We start from the raw sequence: 20,938 nt of genomic DNA on the forward strand, positions 1-20,938 counted from the left end.
GGTAATGTTAAAACCACATTGACTAATGACACAACCACATTAAATAATGGTGAAACCACATCGAGTAATGACAAAACCATATTGAGTAATGACAAAACTATATCAAGTCAATACGAAACCATATCGTGTAATATCGAAATATCATTAAGTAATGACTATTCCATATTGAGTTATATCAAAACATCATTATGTAATGTCAAAACCATATTAAGTAAAGACAAAATATCATCAAGTAATAATAAAACAACATAAAGTAATATCAGAGTTCCACATAAGACAGCTGTGGCGTTCCATAATATGGCTTTGTTATTATTCATTGTATTGTCTGACAAAATACCAGACTATTAAAATTACAATATATTAAAGATGGCCGATTATACAAAAGCACATAGTATTTGAACATGATTTATTTCTTGTATCCCCAATTGGCACAAGTATTCTCAAAACAAAAGAAAATAAGTAACAAAATGTAATTTATGATATTGCATATATACTTAAAAACATTTATAACAATCTCATTCAAACAAAATAACAACCAAACATTTGTCACTAACATCAACAAAAATTTACAAGTTACAAAAAGCATTATACACAGCAAATACACTTACTCACAATATTATTGTTTTACTTCATTCGTTCTAATTTGCATTCAAAATTTTTTGTTCTCTTCATCTCTTTTCCAAGGATATATCCCCACAATTCCTGTTTCAAAACCCCTGAATCCATCCCTCTCCCCATAAAATCCCACCACAGCTTTTCAATACCACTAGTCACTCCAATAAATAAATTTAGGGAGACTGGTGGATAATTAACAGTGACATTTGCAGCTTCTTTCTACCAATAACTGTTTGCCTATATATCTCAATAAAAATCTCTTGCCCTTTTTGCCAATTTACCTTACATCTATTGTCTTTGAATAAAAGGTTCTCTTCCCTTTTCCAATCATAAAGGGATCACTTTTTTTCAGCAACCACCAAATGTATACAAATGGGTTTCCTTTATTTTAGCCCAAACATGTCCCATCAACACAATCTGCTTTCCCAATTGAATCAAAATTTTAAGTAGATTAAGAAATATAAGAAAATCTTCTGCATTACACGTGATAAATATTTAAAATACATTATCATCCCAATTTAACCTAAAAAATATTTTTTATCTTAAACATGAGAGAATTTTCCATACCAAGAACCATTCCCACTTCCATCACTAAGGAAATTTGAAGCATCAGGTACTAATTGAAATAACTGTCAAGAGGAACTTCTCTGACTGAATATTTCACTGAGATTAATTTCTGATTTCCTTAATACTCTAATGGAACTGTAGTTATTGATAAGCAGCTGTCAATTTATCTGTACCAATATGTACCAGTACTAGATTTTAACAGTAAGTTTTATTGGTCAAAGACTGCTAATTTTCAGTAAACATTTGAAGTCTGAAATTAGAGAGAAAATTTAAATGTACAGAAATAGGATTTTTAGTACTTTAATATATTAGAATTTCAAAGAAAGCAATAAATCACATTAAATGCAATCATTAGTGATGATTTTAAACATTCCCAAGTCCATATTTAACATTATTTCCCCACTATAGTTGATTGTTGATTAATTTACTGATATATGAATCACCATAGTTTAACATCTGTCTACAAAAACACTATCCTATTTTGCTAATCTTGATTGTAAATTGACATGTAATTTTGTGAAAACTAATATTAAAATTGTACAATAATGATATAACAACACATCTGATGACTGGGTGAATGGAGTCCTATAGTGAGGTATTGATTATATGATTCAACATACATGCAATATGTTCACACTCCTCAAGCACATATAAGCACGAGGAATTGTCAATTATGAAATAACATACATGCATAATGATACAAAGCTGTCCATGTATATCACAATCTTTATATATATAAGGCTGGTTAATAAAACCTATCACATATTCATTACAGTTATATACAAGTTACATATAGATTACATTCATGATTTTGAGTTAGAGCTTAAATGAAAAACTTTTATTCTTTGTGGATATATATCTAGGCCCTAAAAGCTTAAAAATCTTAACTCTTTATATACACAAGGTACTTCATGAACTTTATAAGAAATCAAAGTACTAAATTAATAATGTATAAAGAAAAACATGGATTCTTATCTAAATTTCAATACTGCAATGTTGTTACGTGAATAGGTAATAAGTCTTAAAGATAATGAAAAAGACGGGTCCCAGATTAATACTGTTCACATATCATCTAAACTTCAAAAGTCAAAAACGAAACAGAGAACTGTATAACTAGCCTTCAAATTGATATTTAGAACTAGTTTTTTGCCAACAATGATTGAAAAAAAAATTTTCATAGTTTTTTTTCCACACAGGCTTGCCACCTAAATATTTTTCTATTTCATGTTTTTGGCCATTTTTTCTGTTTTAAATTATATAAAAGTTATTGATAAAAAAATCCCTAATCATGTGCACTCTGCATCCTCCTTTTTGAAACTACTCTGCCAATAAAAATTCAGGGAAAAAGCATTGCTTACACAGGCTTTTCATATTTTATCATGTTTATGTCTTAGAAAGGCTTATCTTGGCTTACAGTGAACATATCACAGCATTTCTAAGTTTATTTGCATAAAGCATTATACAACATTGAAAAATACATAAAGTGTAAAAGAGAAGGTACATTTTGGGATTTACAAAGCCCTGTAAATTTACTGAAGAAGAAAAAAATAAGCTTCCTGATTAAATATGTAGGGCGAGGATTCTGTATAATTTATCTGAATGTCTGCTTCCAATGGATAAGATTTAAACAATTTTGTCATATTACTACACTTTTACTTCATGGCTGTAAAACCTTTTTAGTGGAAATATATTTAACAAAAAAAGTACTCAGTTCTAATGAAGTTTTGAAGTGTTTTTGTATTAAGGGCCGGTTTGGTTCTAAATTGTACATTCTCCTTTAACTGGCTTGAGCAAAACAAAAGAAACCCTGAATGTAATAATTAAAAGCATGCTTCGTTTACATAAATCAATAATTCTCTGTCATTGTCCTCTGGTTGAGTGGGATGTCTTCTCATCAACAGATTGATTACAGCAGAAGATAAACTTAACCTAATCAAACTCTTCTGCCATCCTAATATAGAACTGAATAAATACTGTTGTTATCAAACCATTGTCTTATATGGATTGATGCAACGATGTAGCTTCATATAACCTCGGGCATAGAGGACTTCCTGCTTTTTAAGAACAGTTATAGAGCAATAAAGGATTTTTTTTGGCAAAACCAACTTTAATTAAGCATAACTATAAAAACTAGACAAGTGTTCTAAAAACATTCCAGCAGATTTTTCCTCATCCAAACAGTTATAAATTAACATTAAGTCATAAAATCCTTATCAAACTGTTTTATAACATTAACAAAACTAACTAAATGCAAAATATTGGCAAAAAGATAAACTCAACCAATTTACTGTTTCATATAACTACTGAACTGTATAAATTTAATGTTCTCCAAAGACACTTATGCAATGCTCCCCGTTCTGCCATAAAACCATTTGGAAGCAATTTAAATAAATAAAGTCAGATATTCATAATTTCAGTGCTAAAATTCATTATCACTCTAACAAATTAGAAGAATACGGAAATCCCAAAGGTTTGATAGAATTAACCTAGTTTGCTATTCTCCCAGATCCACGTAGAAATAACAGACATCTAGACACTAATCACATTACATTGATTTTTACGTTTAACAGTCAGAAAAATTGTATAATATCCATTCACAGTAGAAAATTATATCACACGCTTCATTCTAACACCATTGAGAGAACACCTTTTGATATTAATATTGAATAAAACATTATAGAGATGATAAAGTAGCATTCTGTTTGTCCCCAATAACCTCAACATAATTTACAAACCAGGGAGACACCTTCATTTACTTATCTAATTCAATTTCTGGACAAAGAGCCATTAAGTTAATGTTACCATTCCTACTAATTAATTTTCAATTTGGACAATAAAGATGTCATTTAATTTAAGGGAAAACAATTATAATACATTCAGTATGGTCACTGTTAATAATCAGATGGATATGTAATGATTTATAATACAATAAAACTACATGTATGTATGTAAAATCCAGAAATCTTTGATGTTTATTTCAGAGAAGCATGTCTATTGTCTAAGCAACAGTTTAATTAATAAGACTCCATCTCTATTACTCTAGGTATACATTTTAAATGACCCATTACTAAAGAACCTTTCATCATAACATACTTAGTCTAACATTTTATAGAATATATGGACAATTGGAATAATTATATGATATTAGATTGGAAAAACCACAAATATCAATAATTACCATCAGAAAAAGCAAACAGACCAATATAAATGTTATAAGATCAAACTTTATGGCAGTAAATATGATCAAATGATTACAGCATACAGACGATGGTCTGAGGTCTGATTGATTAAGTCAGTGCCATTAGAAAAATGTGCTTAAAACACCAATACTATAGTGGATGAATGTTTTTAATAAAACTAATGTTGATTAAAATAACTGATATGGTAAAACGGAAATATTCATACTTGGTTCCAGACATTTCTAATATATTTGTTGACTATGAAAAATTATATAATGTTATCACTTATTCACTTATTCTGAACTGTTTCCAACTAAGAAAAATCATGAATCTAATGCATATTATTAAGAACTCTATCATGATTTTGATAAAGATGACAGCAAGAGTGAAAACTAGGCATTAAGTGTACATTCACAAAATTCCAAAAGAATTTCATAAAAAGAAGAAAAGACTTATAAAAAATGATGTTTATGTAATTTTGTATGTTTAAAATGACTTTTAAAATAAAAAGGTTCTAAAGTAAAAAACACTTATAAAATGTAGGATGTACATACAAAATGACTTCTCATGAATTTTAGCTGAACTATTGCTTGTAATTTGTGATGAATTAATAATTATATGTCAGACAGGACTGTCAGTTTCTAGGGACATTGTGTTAGTATACATACACTAAGTGTACAATGATTCCACATTTTGTTAGTATACATACACGAAGTGTACAATGATTCCACATTGTGTTAGTATACATACACTAGTTAGTGTACAATCATTCCACATTGTGTTAGTATACATACACCAAGTTTACAATGATTCCACATTGTGTCAGTATACATACACGAAGTGTACAATGATTCCACATAGTGTTAGTATACAAACGCTGAGTGTACAATGATTCCATAATAGAATAACACTGTCAAATGGTACTACAAACAAAGCTACTTATATACACTTAGAAAAAAACTTTGACATGACAATCTCATTTGATTAATTTACATACTAGCACCTCACATATATATCACAAATGTTAAACCAACACAACTATACAATGTACATGGTATATTTGATTGCAAAAAATGTAAACCAAATCTTGAAAAATTGATACATATTACATCTACTTTTATAAGCTTTTAATAAGGAATACTTTTTTAAGGAACAAAGGAAAATTATTTAAAGTTATGTTATCATTTCATCTTTAAAAATTCATTACCATACATTTTTTGTCAGATTAATCGGCAAAATCAGTGAACTTGTAGATACACATCTTAAATACCTTCCACTGCCAATTTAGTTATGCTTGGTCAGGTCATGATACAAAAACCTCAACTATTTCAAATAAAACAAAAAAGTGTATATTGTAAAAAAAATTATAAACCAGCAAGACAATTTAGAAAATATAGTAACTGCAATGCACAAAATTAATAATATCACCTGTATCACACTTAAAGCAAAAGCTTTCAAAAGATAGTCAAAAGTGAACAACTGGAAAATAATTCTTTGCATACAAAGCTGTATCATTAACATGACAAGCATACAAAGCTGTATCATTACAATGACATGCATACAAAAGACTTTAAAATCACATTCACAATGCATAGTTAAATGGTTAAAACAAAAGGTCACAGAAAATCACAATCATGAATGTCAAACAACCAATAAAATCATTTCACTCTAATCTGGATCATGTTGTTAAAAATGTTTAAATGTTTAATTTTTTTAATCATTGCAGCTAAAATCATCATAGAGTGAAACAAAAGAGATTCCTAACAAAATTATAACACTTGTGTATTCATTACCTTTCTGTATACTTATTGAACTGTTCCTTCATATCTTCTAATTGTATCTCTACATTTAAGAGATTTTAGTGTTTATTAAGTACATTCTTCATGCAACATGTTAAAGTACAACAACAGCAAAAAATATCCTTTTTGGAGATAAAATTTGTTTATAAATTTTGTTTAACATATAACATAACAAATTTGACTTGTATTTAAGGGAAAAATCTTGGTGTAGCAAGGTAGCACTAGTTCAATAATATTTTTTGGCAACACATGGAAGTATTTTTATAACAAAATAATGATAAACAAAAAATGCACATTCAGTGTAAGATGATAAGAACAAATTTCAATTACACCCAATACTGATTATCACGTAAAACAGGATTTGTGGTTCTACAGTGCTGCAGAATTTCAGGATCCATTAAAGATGACCATTCAAAGAGTTCAGTACTTGTATCTGATTTAACACTGTATCCAGACATTCTACTTGCACTTTCATTGTCGTCTGCTAATAACGTCACTTTACATTGTGGCACTTTTGAACCAACTTCTGATTTTCCATCAGCATGTGTTATGAGTCTATACTCATCATTTCTGCCTCTCAGTGGCGGTAAGTTATAGTAATTTTGATGATCATCAAAAAAGGATGCCTCATCATCGGAACATGGAGTCACTTCCTGTTTAGGTTCAATATGAACATGAGGTTGGTCTAATGTCAGAGGGCCAGATATTGACGGCCTAAGTCTTTTTTCATTAGAAGGTGGGACATATTCTTGGTGGTGACGTCTTCTCCAAATGAAATAAATCACTAACAAAACTATAATGAGTAAAATGAACAATGGAATAAGAATAGCTAAAACAATCACAAAATCACTTCTGACATCAGGTTCTATCACCTCTCGTCCTTTTGGATTTACATCTGTACTATTACCATCTGGAGGTGCTAGTTTTATACTAAATCTACCGGCAGCAGGTTGTACACTGTCAGCTGACAGCATGTACCCAAAGCTATCCCACAATCCTTCCTGGTATGGAATGTTATCAACGGAATAAAACACGTTACCGTGTACGATATCATCATGAGAGAAATATGCAATGTCATCATAATGAGTTTCCGAATCAGTATTTCGTTTCACCCTTTTTGGACCTAATATTCTGCCATGTTTTGGCTTCTCAATGATTTTGAATTGAGGCATATGTCCAGTAATGTTAGCAAGCTTCCCTGCATCTAAATACTTAGTAGTTATTGCCACTTTCTCACCTATTCTGGCTGTAAATGGGTTTGTAACAATCAGTGGTTCTACACCTATATTAATCTGTCTATTATGTATGACAGCTGTAGGGACTATTCCAGGATAAAACACATCCACAATAAAGTAATCCACATAAGAACTCAGATCATGTTGTTTATAGTATATATTCTCCTCATCTATGTCGGTCTGTTTAAAAGACAAGACCACCGACTTGCCAGAATAAATAGCTCCATAACGAGGTGGGGTAGTGATATTATAGTACACATTATTCTTGAGACCATTAGTTTTAACAGCTACGTTCTGACTTGTTATATCTACAATGTTATCTGACTGCATTAGCTGTATATGTTGTTCATTTATAAGTTCTATAGACACTGGAATGACAGTAATGTAACACGACCTGCTGATGGCGGGGAAAGTTCCATCAGATACACGGAAATGAAAAGTTGTTGATGGATTTTTACCATCATGTTGGAACTGTAATTTCCCATCATCTATATCCTTTTGAGAAAATCTATTTATCAGCTGACGAGGATTATCCTTGAAAGCTATAATTCCATTTTTTGGTAAAATTGTAAGTTCATAAATAATTTGATCAGAGGGAGTATCTAAATCTTCAGTTTTTAAGTCATTACTTGTAATATCAACCTTGAGCCCTTGAACAACATATAAACGTGGATTGGTTGTTACAAGTTGGAATAATTCATCATTTACAGGTGTAACTTTGACAGTAAAATTTAATGATGCACTGTTTGGAAGTTTACCACCATCCAAAAGTTCTAACTTCACCATAAAATTATCCTCAATGGTTTCTGAATCGTCATGTTTGTATTTAACTTGCCGCCTATTGATATTATCCTGTGTAAAAGACTGGCCAAGCATCAATTCATTTCCATGCAACAAGATATTGCCATGCTTTGGTATAGCAGCCAATATAAATGAAACATCAACACGGTGTCTATCTACAGTATGCAATCTCTGAATGTAATCAGTCACATCAACATGATCTCTGGTAAGAGTTACTTCCCCTCCTTCTTTAACGGATAATTTTCCTTTTTCATTAAAACTGGCTCCACCTCTACTATCTATGTTAGTGTATGAAATATCTATCTGAAACCTTTGATTTTGGACTGGTGAGGCATATAATGATGAAACTTCAAAAGTAAACACATCTGTTTCATCCCATTCAGTATCAAATGATGTGTGTTCATAAAAGATAAGTCCATTTTCTATGTCATCTTGCTTGAATGACTGTAGTTCTAGTGGTCGTTGATTATATCGTGTGATGATTCTCCCTTTTTTTGGTTTTGCCATTACATTGTATATGATTGGATGAGTTTGACGAGGATCATTTGTTTTGGCATATAAATGACTGATGGTAATGGCTTGAGTTCTACCAGGATAAACCTTTAGTTGTACATTTCTTACCAATGTGACAAACAATGACTTTGCAGTCACATAAAACTTGTGTAAGCGACCATCACTGTTGACACCATCAGAAACATGGAAGCTGAATTCACCGTTATCTGCCCCTGAAAAAATACAATGTAAAATTAGGGTCAATACAACTTCTAAAGGTGTCCAACACCAATTTAATCATAGAATGCACAAAATTGTAATACTTTGAACACAGAGCAGTTTGAAAATAAACGGAGAATGTGTCATTGGGACACAGATGATGCCCCCACTTGCATATAACATTATAAAGGGACATAACTCAAGAACTGTAAAATTGACACAACCCAAATTCAAAGTGTTTTGTTGTAATAAGCATTGTGTATAAGTTTCATAACATTTGGTTGAGGCAAACTAAATTTAGAGGACAGAAAATAATGTTGGGACGTACAGACAGACAAGGGTAACACTTAATGCCCCCTCCACTGTGGCAAGGGAATAACAATATCTATATTAGCACAAATGTTGCATAAAGTGAAGTGAATATTATGGCCTGATAAGAATTGAAAATAAATAATTAATTTTGCCCAAGACAAGATGCAAATGAATATTCTGCTCTATCAAAATGCAAGAAATAATCTTGTACAAAGTCCAAAATAAATTTATGTGCGGTTATAAATGTTGGTACAACAGGTGAAAATGAATATTCCCTCTGCAAAAACAGAGGAAAATATATGGTTTAGGGGTGAGAAGTCCAATATTTTCAAGATAGTTGAACATTTTCAAATGTCAGGGAGTGGGAATGACCCCTGGGGAATCACCCTATAGTTCATTTGATTGGTCTTGTTACATTATGTAGAAACATTTATTAGAGTCTCCATATCTTTTAGGATGAATTGTTTTAAAAAATAGTGTAAATAAGGTCAAGGTCACAGATGATCATTGAACTTTTGACCTTAAATAAATTATCATTACTGAAAACAACCATCACTCTATCCCATTAATACTGTTCTCAAGTTGTAACCATTTCAGCATGGTTCTATAGTGAACTCCATCCTTATTGGCCCTCAAAGTATCCCTTAATAGCCCCCATGCACAAACAAATCACTAAATGAACAACTGTAAGAACTAACATATTGTAGGACCTGAAGTACATCTGTCTAGCAGTTTCTGAGAACTGTTGTTGACAAGTAAAGCTGTGAGAAACTGGAAGAGGAAGAACCGAGTAAAAACAATAAGTTCAAGACTTAGTTCGAGAGACTTGATTATTAATTGAATTATTGAATTTCAAAAAAAAATACACAAGAAATTGAAAGATTGTACGTGTCAATCCTTGTAGTAAAAAGTAAAGTAACAAAAATACCAAACTCCAAGGAAAATTCAAAACAGAAAGTCCATTATCAAATGGCAAAATTAAAAGCTCCAACACATCAAACAAATGGAAAACAACTGTCATATTCCTGACTTGGTACAGGCATTTCCTTATGTAGAAAAGTAAGTTACTTTTAAGAAATAAACTTGAAATAATTAATAATGTTCATGATCAACGCAGTCTACTTGACTGTTTAGTAAATCACCTTTATGGAATCATGCTTTTAATCTTTAGATCAATGTGATATCAAAGTCCAGAAATATTCTTGGAATACTAATGATAAATATATTTTACAATGAAAGGAGCAACCAAGTTAATCCTAATTTCCTCCCATAGCATGGCCATATGACAGATTGACTAAGTAGAAGCTCCACACAACCCACCCTAAAATGTAAGATACCTCCATACTTGACTAATCTTTTATGTCTAATGGTGTTCCCTAAACCAAACAGACTAACAGGTTCAGTCAGAAACACTATTTAAAATATAGATAAACTCAGGTTTTCTTTATAAAAAATCTTGTATGTTCTATCCTCTAGAGAAAACTATATGCTGTGCAGATATGCATTAAAGGAAATCATTGGAGCTATCAGATTGAGCGCTATGTTTCTGAGTTTAGATTTCCTTCCTTACCTCATCAATCACTGATAAAAAAACTTAAGTCAGTGATAAGTTTTTTTGTTTGTAGTGCTAATTGTAACCATCCTTTATCAGGTATCACTTTAACAATGCTCTTGCATGCCTACTTGCTATTATACTTTTTCTGTAGTAGACAGCTGGGTTACTATTGTGTTGTTTCTTCTATTCATAAAGACAATACCTAGCATGTTACAATCTGTGAGAAATGGCTGTTACATTATCAGATTTATAGAACACCTATTTATGGGTTATCCTATTAAATAATCATCTATCACATCACATCTGTGACATATACCTGGTCATAAGGTTAAATATGGATATCATTATACTAACAAATAATATAAGATTTCACCAGATGTGAAAGTTAACACTATATGAATAAATTTGCTTTCAAGTACTAAATGTGTACCTAATCTATTAAGATTTATTATAGTTTTACCCACAAGTATCTTTGTATATAGAACAGTAAGATAAGGTACAGCTGTAAATTATATATTTTTGGTATAAAAAAATACTGCACTAGAGTACTGCATGTCCATTCTACTATATATACATGATATATATATGTCTCTTTCAATCATGTTCAGCTAGAAGAATAGCAAAGTACTACGAGAATAGCATGCAGTCAATCTACAGTTAAAAAAAAATGTATGATAAAGGTGCTGATTCAACCTTTGAATCCAAAAAATAAAAATGTACATATACATGATGTATGATAAATCTATCAATATTTTAATATACAATTCAAGTACGTATATATATATCAGGCAATGGGTTTTCATTTTTTACTTGTTTCACATTTTGCCTTTTCTAGAATTGAGAATTTTATAGCTTATCATAAGGTATGGGATGCAGGCATTGTTGACAATTTATAGCTTTCAAGAATAGAGGTAAAACACAAATATTGGTAAAAAGAGGGTTGCAGGGGCAATAACTCCTACCAGAAGTATATTCACCATTTCAATTAAATTTACTTTTTCATAGGTGTTGTTTTTGCCATATACAAATGCTGTCCATCTTAAATAGTTTTTTGGTAATTAATCCTAGTTGGCAAAAAAGCAAAAATTGGTATTCATGGGCAATAACGCTTATAAGGAGTCTTCTGACAATTTTGGTAAAAATTGCCGGTAGACAGATTGAGATGTTGACATTGTAATCAATGTTGCCCCTGTCAGATTTTCTCTAACTAATGGTTCAAGATATTAGACAATAACTATGTTCTATTTAGCCATAGCAACCATTATTTTGGTGCAGCAGGCATAATTGACATTTCTAGGTACCCTAGGATGAAGGTTGCCAAGTTTGGTCAAGATTGGCCTTGTGGTTTTAGAAGAGAAGATTTTTTAAGAGTTAAAGCACATGACAGACGATGGCTACAACAATATATTGATTGATTGGTGTTTAAAGCCACTTTCAGCACTATTGTGGTATTTCTTGGCAGTCAGTTTTCATTGGTGGAGGAAGTCAGAGTGCCCAGAGAGAACCACCGACAATACGTGGGAAAACTGACAATCCAAGTCAATCAAGATTAGAGTCGAGCACACCTGCGGGTTTCGTACTGACAACCTCAGTGTTGACAGTCTAGTGATGCAATAGTTCGATAACTTAGACCACTCGGCCACGGAGGCACCTCGACAACTAGTGATGGTAATAGATCACATGGCCATCATAGGCTATGAAAAGGCAAAGTGTACGGATTTTTTTAAGGGAAACAAATAAAATCATTCTAAACAAAAAAAGGTATCTTGCAGAGAGTTGTCTCATTGGCAATCAGGCCACATCTACTTTTTATATATACATGATGCAAATGTAAGCAATGAATAATGATATATCTTGAAGGCTTTACTGAAAGCAATTGGTTTTAAAAAAAAAAGTGTAAGAAATCCCCAAGTCTTTCTGATAAAAATGTAAAAAGCTAACTAATTCAACTGCAAACCTTAACACTTAGGATGAAGTAAATTACTAATGAAGTCAGGTCTAAAAAAAAAAACGATATTTCCAATAAACCACTGTTACCACCTACCCTACAGATTTATTTGTCATTTTTTAACAAGCACTATTCAAATCAATATACAATATATGTACATTGTCGGAAAATATAAAATTTATTTGTATGAGCTTTAGAAATAGGACGAAAAGCGAGGCTCGCCGAGCTTTTCTCCTGTTTCGCAGCGAGTACAAATAAATTTTATATTTTCCGACAATGTACATATATTGTTTTTATCCTGAAATTTACACCCAACACTTGAAACTTTAGTTGTTAAAATCTAAATCATTGTCTCTAATTTTTCAAAGAAATCGACATAGTTTAAACGCAGACCGCGAAAAGGACCCCAAAATGAACTGGTACGCAAAAAGAAACATCCACATTACCGCTTGCTCAACATGGAAGCGGGGGTAACAGGAGACTTTATTTGTACAAGTACAAATAAAGCAAAAATTTATTTATGTACCTGTTATTTGTACAATAGTTGGCTGATTGCAGGATAAAACTATTTCCTCTGTTAAAATCAGTTTAAAACTTTTAGAAATAATGCCAGGGTTTTTTAATTCGTTGGTTTATAGATTTTTTTATGTGAAAGATACAGGATGGTCAGCTTACAAAACACAATTATATATAGAATTACTGTGTACTTCAGCTTTATAACAATATTTGTGTTATTTTAGTGCCAAACATTTGTTCTCAGCTAATAAACATACAATGCATGTCATCGTCGTATATAAGTTCGTTAAAAGGGGGTTACAGGGTTTGAAATTAGAAGGGGACCACTCACCAATGGCCCCTAAAATTTGATGTGGGCTACTTAAATTTCTGCTTTTCTTGTATAGGACTATGTATGTGGGCTACAAATTTAAGCTGTGGGCTACCATGCCAAAATTTTAACTTCAATCCCTGGGTTACATGTATATGCATTTACAAACATGACATAAATGGTCATTTCAAGATGAACAAAACATAGCTTTATGTTGTTACTTTTTATCAATTTTCACAAAAAACTGTGAATTATAAGCTTAATGCAGGAAAGCATGTGAAAAAAGAATTTTCTTTCTGTAAGTTGGAAAAAGATTAGTCGGCTAAACCAACAAATTATAATTATTTGCCTTTCTTCCTACCCTAAATTTTTTCAGCATGTTCAAAAGTAAGCTGTAGGAGATTATTAAGTATTCACAAACTTCCCCATAAGAAAAAATAAATAGGTTCATGTTTTGAATACTGGTAAAAGTCCAAATTTCAATCTGATCATAAGGTCTAAAACAGTCATATTTCATTCATTCAAGTTTATTCTGAAGGGGACTTTTGCAATAGCCATAACTTTCATATTTTTCAATGATGTAGTCACATATAAATAAAGGGACATCTGTAAACAAGTAAAATCAATGAAAAATTTCTAGTAATATAGTTATATTGTCGTCAGACAATATTTAATATACAATTCAAGTACGTATATATATATATACATGTACATTAGAACTACATATATTGATTTTGTACACTGTTTTACCCTTTAATAGTTTCTGGAAAAAGTCAGTCCTTTTATTATCGTCATGAATATTTTAAACTTAAGTAAATGTCAGATTGCGGAGAATTGATCTGTGCTATATATACATTCTAATTCATACTAAGAATGAATAATGTTTCAATTAAGACACCTAAATCATCCATTAGAAGGATATATGGAGGAAGGTAAAATCCTATGACATGGACACATTATCACATATCTTTGTGCCAAACAAATTATGCTCATCTAATTTGTATACCAGGTTCTGATTTAAGTACCCTTTATACCAAACTAAATCCTAATTTGTGTATTTGTAGAAAAAAAGTGTTTTAAATGAATTTGAAGTTTTTCTCAAGAATAAATCTTATTCTTACTGTCTAAGTGATAAACTTACCCTGATGGACAAAGGTCACTTGTCCAGCATTGACCAGAGCTTGTGTAAAGGATGCTATACCTCTGAAGGTGTTGTTTAGTAATGCCACATGACCATTTGTAGGCTGAGTTATTGTGTATCTGATGTTTTCAGGTGGTGAATCAGGATCTGACGACTTCAAGTTGTTGGTTGTAATTAATGTCATAGATCCCCGCCAAATTTCTAGTTTCTTATTGACAACAACTGATGGAGGCTTATCATTGACAGACTTTATAGCTACATGCATTACTGTCATTCGACTTTCCTTCTTTCTATTGTCAACAGCAGCTTTAAGAATAAAATTGTCTTTTGACATTTCACTATTGTCATGAACATAAAATATTTCTCCATTCTGAATAGATTCTGATGTGAATGATGCCAGTGGTGTTCCTAGATTTCTTATTGTTTCAATCTGTCCATTTCCTGGCTGACGTAAAACTTCATAGTCAACTAATTTACTGTTATAATACCGATTCTTTAATTTCAGATGTGATGGAGTAAGAGGGACTCTTCCCCCTTCTCTTACAGTTAAGTTTTTAGTATCAATTTCAAGAAATGAAGGAACAATTTCCATGACAAACTGTAAATTTCTCAAACTCTTAAAACCATTTGAAACATCAAAAGTGAAGAAATCATCCAGGGGACCAGACTGTGTATGACGGAATTTTAAATTGTTATTGTTTATATCTTCCTGCGTGAAATGATTCACAATGTTTTCTCTGTGTCCATTCAATAGCAAGCGGCCATGCTGAGGCTGGCTTTCAACTGTGTATTTAATTCCAGATGGCAGTGTATCAGGATGAGATACTTCTAAGTAATCTTTTGTAATTTCCACTTCTCGTAATTCCTGTACTTCTATAAGGTTATTGTTTATGATTCTCGGTGGATGGTTATGACTTTCTGTTATGATTCGGATTGGGAAGGTTCCTTGTATCTGAGCATTTTGTGCCATTACTATGAATTGAAATGCATCTTCAAATCCATTCCTACCATTATGTTTGTAACTGACTCTTTGACTTAAAACATCCTGATAGGTAAATTCAGCAACATCCCTATGGTTCTTTTCTACTTTTCCATAAAGAGGTTCCTCAATCAGAACAAATTTAAGTTCATGTGGTTGACAATCTATATTTGTTTCAACACTCAAGTTCAAAGAAGAGATAAAATTAAACTTTCCACTTTTAACAATAATTCCAGAGTTATTAACAATCTTAATGTAACGATTAGATGCTTGAATTTCAAACAAACATGTTGTGACAAACTGTCCATCTGAGACATGCATAACTGCTCGTCCAATCAAAACTGTTCCCTTGTTTCGGAAAGAAATATCACCATCAGCTATGTTCTCCTGTGTAAACCTATAAACAGCTGTTTTATTATCAGTGAATATGAAGTCACCATTTGATACACCACGATGAGAGTACACCAAATTCATAGCATTAAAGTCGATGTCTGGATCTCCAAATGCTAAATCATCTAATGTCAATACATGATCACTATTTACCACAACATGAAAGACTTTATCAACCAATCGTATAGGATAATGGTCATTTCTCATTGTTATTTGGATCTGGAATGTTCCATGAAACTCATGCTCTTTAACTGTTGGTTTGTTTGTGCTCTGAATTATTGGCACAGCAATAAAAGTAAAGGAGTCTGTAGCACTCTCAGAATCGTCATTCTGATAGATAATTTTAAAAGTTCGAATATCTTCATTAGTAAATTTAGAAATGTTTCGTTCAAGTATACCCATAGATCTGGGATGAACAGTTACCAGGATTCCATGTTTTGGAAAATCAATCACAGTATATTCAAATTCTCTATATTCACTTGTCTCAAGATACAAGACATCTTTCTCAATAGCTTTTTGTCCACCTTCAAAAACATTTGTCAATGGACTGTTAATGAATTTAATATCTGTTTGTTCTGGTAAGATTTGAAATCTCAATCTGAATAGTTTTGATTGAGCTTCAGGAACTTGTACTCTTAAGTCTATGAAGTCTGTGAGTGTGTCAAACACTTTCCTTCCAAGTTTGAACACAATCAGCCCATCATTTATATCTTTTTGGGTAAATATATCACCATTAGCTAGAATGTGTGAATCTGTGAACATATCTTCTGAATACTCATTGGTTGATACATGATACAAGTGACCCTGAGCTGGAGGTCTTGTTATCAGAAATTTGATATCGACTGGTGGCTGTTCATGGTTATTTGTCCCAGCTTCTAGTTTGTCGTGTGTCAAAAGAAAATATCCTTTTGAGCCATCAGCTTTGACAGAGTTTGGAGAATTAACTGTTATTGTGAGTGGAGTTATATCAACTGGAATAGTACTTTGAGCAAGTTTTTCTTTCAAGCATGTGACTATGAATGAGAATTGGTCCCTAGGTCCTCTGTATGATATGTTTGTATGTCTATAACGAATTTCACTATCATCAATATTTTGTTGATTAAAATGAGTAACTTTGATCCAACTTTGGTCAGACTGTAAAAGTTCTAAATTTCCCAAAAATGGTTGTGCTGTTATTTTATAGGTTACATTTAGCTTCTGTAATGGAACATTAGTTCTGGTATTAAGATTTGCATTAGTTAAAATTATATAACTACTAGCTGCCACCCTGATACGTGATCCAAACAACAAACCAATATGAAGCTCAATAGGTTGAAAGGTTAAAGTTACAGTATTAGTTCTATCCCCTTTATCATTGGCCATAACATCACATCTTGTTGTTCTCCTAGTTTTGTCAACAAACTGGATGATACCAGTTTGAACTTCTTCTTGCGTAAATGCATTAATTTTCAAACCTGGGCTGTTTTTTCGCTGAAAATAGTTTCTATTATTTTGTATATCACAAGATGTTGTGTAAACTATATCTTTAAGATCACTGTCTGGGTCAACAACTGATAAAATATCAGAATTAATGTCAAATGTTGAAAATTTAGCCATTTTTATAAAACCATTCCCTAAAGTTCTTATGATAGAGGGGTCATTGACCGGAGTTACAATAATCGGCAGAACAAATGCATATTTTTGAGAAAGTCGCTCAGGAATATCCTTATCCTCGTTTCCAATGATTAACATTTCAATGCTAACACTATCACTAAATTCTTCCTCGCCATTATGAGTATATGACACCTTTCCCCCAATCAAGTCCAGTAGTGTAAAAACATCGCTATTCCTTCTTCTCCCTAAATCAATTCTGAAGGAGCCAAATTTAGGCTTTTCAAGAACATAAAATTGAATGGCTGATTCTCTAATATTGTATTTTCTGTAATTAAACTGAATGTCAATGTTACTTGTTGTTATAATGGTTTCGTCTCCTTCCCTTGCCGATAATGGGGTTACAAATACAACAGAATCCCCCTGATCATTATTTGTATGTTTTCTTTCAGGTGCCTCTTCCTTAACTATTGAACAGTCACCTGACATACAGACACATTCATAGCCTTCGTCAGTTTCTTCACATCTGTAATCTGACTCACATGGATTTGAAATACAAGGGCTTTGAGACATACAACCTACACTTAGGCCATTACTAGATAAAATATCTGGAAAGCCAAATGCTTCTTTATTTATCACAATATGTCTTACACATCCTTGAAACGAGGTTGGAGACGTAAATAATTTGGAATTCTTGGCAATTACACTTGCTTCTTGTATTCCAACAACACCTCCTATAAACAGATCACTGGTCAGTCTAAAACTTCTACTGTCACCTGAATTATATCTTGATTGTTGCCTTTCCACATCTACTCCAAAAACAAATCTGTCATCATAGAAACCTGCTCCGATAAGGTGCCATTTGCCATCACTTATTGAAACTTCTGAACTTATACTTAATGTTGTGCCTCCACGATTAACATTCAATTTCAATTTCTTATTTATTATTTCGATAGCGATTAAGTGAGTATTTTCATCTGCATTTGCAGAATTCAACAATAAAAGTGCATTTTTCTGAAGAGTTTTAAATTCCAAAGTTATAGAACCTGTTGATCTAAAGTCCAAACAAGGAAAAGATGCATAAGATATGCTTGTAGAAAAGCTAATTTCATTTGACTTTTTTGCTCCAAATTCCTCCTCACAGTTCCATGAAATGTGATTTGTGCTCTCTCCTGGTAATTTAAGCGCCAAATTCAGAACATTGTACTGATTGTATAAAACGTTTTGCAAGCATCCTCTAAAATTTTGAAAACCATGTCCAGAAATATCTGATGGTGTCCCTCCTAAATAGATGCCATTTTGAATATTAAGCTTTGTTAGTGAACCTGTGCCGGCTGTTCTAATGATTTCATCATCATCTATTATTAGATTAAATGACAAGGCTTTTTGTTGAAATCTAACTCGATGCCAATTTCCATCATTCAGCTGGGTGTTTTTTACTGACGATAGTAAGATGACCCCAGAGCCAAGATCAAGTTCCACTTCCAATTTTCCACTTTTGATGACAACAGATAGGTAGTCTGTCGTTCCAGATGCCAAAAACAAAAGTCCATTAGGAAGAGAAGTTCTAAATCTTAGCTGGAGTTGAGTTGTGTCAGAGTCATCTTGGAAAGGAAGATTGATGTAGCTGTCACCATAAAAGGAGGCTGAAATGATAAATTCACACATATATAATTCACATTTCAAAAATATGTACAACATAAAGAAACAAACTAGAAATGAGCAGAACTCTCAAATATGTACTTCCTTACACCCCCATTCTTATAGATATAACAAAACATATTTGATTGTTGTGCTATAAGAAATTCCAAAAATCCACTGGATTAAAAAAGTTAGGAGGCAAACAATGCCTTTAGGTACCAAATATTCTGTGAAAGATTCATTGATATTAAGTAATTGGTTAGGAGAAAAAAAATGTTTTTAATAAACAAATGTAAGAAAGAGCTCTACATGAGAGTAGGAATGGAGGTACCGCATGACGAATGACAGTAAAATATTTGTTAAAATAACGATCACGATAAACATTTTACTCCATTTGACACTAATGGTAGCTACAAAATGAGATTTGACAAATGATGATAAAAAAATTTAGGCTCATTTGACGCTAACGGTAGCGAAAAACGGAAGTTTGACGCTTGACAAAAGGGCATTCCTACCCTGATTTACAAAGGAACTATATGCAAGTGTATATCTAAAATAAAGAAGTTGTTCCACCAATCTTTTCTTAATTTAAGGGCAAATAACATATCAAAAGTTAGCAGTAGATGATTAAAATGGTGTATAAAGTTTCTGCAAGTCATAAAAACAGATAATTAGTTTCATGATATGTTTTCAACTTAGAATTCTGCACCATCTCCAAATCCGGAGTGATCACATCGATCCAGCATGGCTGAATCAAAAATGATCTGACCCGTTACTAAGATAATATGTATGTATGGTTTTGGTTTGAAATGTAGTTAGTTACCCTGAATAAATTCTATATGGTTTTTTTCTTTTTAATTACACCTCAAAATTTTAGCTATGATCTGTAGAGTAAAGAAAAATACAAGGTACAAAATGTAAGTACAATGAAGTAAGATATTAAAAGATTCAACCCAAAATTTAATCCATTAATGGGTGTATCTTATTTACACCAAGATATTATTGTCAATGCAGAAAGATAGTTTTCAATAATTTAGGAGGGGGTCTTTCAGCAATTTGACCATATGTTATTGAAAACATGATAAATGTAGGGTATCCAATCTCATTTAACGACATCTTGGTGTAAATATGGATAAAACCATTACCATGGCAACAAAATTTGATTTTATTTTAGTAAATTTTAAAGAACTTACTAAGATGTATAACTGACCAAAATTTCAAAAGTCTTGTTGTTCTATTAAGATACAGTCAATATTTCATTAAAGTAGGCTTATTTTCAACATTTATTGAAATATCCTATGCGAAAAAAGTATGGAAAAAAAAGATTCTCCATGGAGGAAAGGGTTAACCACACAAATCAACTTTATAAAATGACAAATTACAAACAATATATGTTTATGCAAAATCTTTGGATCATACAGAAGGACTAACCAATCTTCCTATTGATTTGCATTCATTTAATACAGTATTGGTGCTAATAAGATTGTCAGGGGAATCTTCTGTATTACATTCAACAGTAGTGCTAATATTATGTACATAACATTGATTCTGGCAGGGCATCAAACTTTATACAGCAGAAAACCATTCACACATGATAATTTATACTTTTATCATTTCACAAACTATCTTTTTATCTAAGCACCTCTTCT

At 31.9% G+C, this 20,938-nt stretch overlaps 1 protein-coding gene across 1 annotated transcript in view; it reads right to left on the reverse strand.

Annotated features, from left to right (window-relative positions):
• Positions 1–391: 391 nt before the first annotated feature.
• LOC127734123 (chondroitin sulfate proteoglycan 4-like) overlaps positions 392–20,938 on the reverse strand; it is a 39,510-nt gene continuing 18,963 nt past the window's right edge. The window contains exons 2-3 of the mRNA XM_052243796.1: positions 14,690–19,294; positions 392–8,921 (exon numbers count right to left, since the gene is read on the reverse strand). Coding sequence (XP_052099756.1) covers positions 6,487–8,921; positions 14,690–19,294 — 7,040 coding nt within the window. The 3' untranslated portion in view covers positions 392–6,486. The remainder of the gene's footprint in view (positions 8,922–14,689; positions 19,295–20,938) is intronic.

Source organism: Mytilus californianus, unplaced genomic scaffold, assembly GCF_021869535.1.
Source record: "Mytilus californianus isolate M0D057914Y unplaced genomic scaffold, xbMytCali1.0.p SCAF_3, whole genome shotgun sequence".
Lineage (NCBI taxonomy): Eukaryota > Metazoa > Mollusca > Bivalvia > Mytilida > Mytilidae > Mytilus > Mytilus californianus.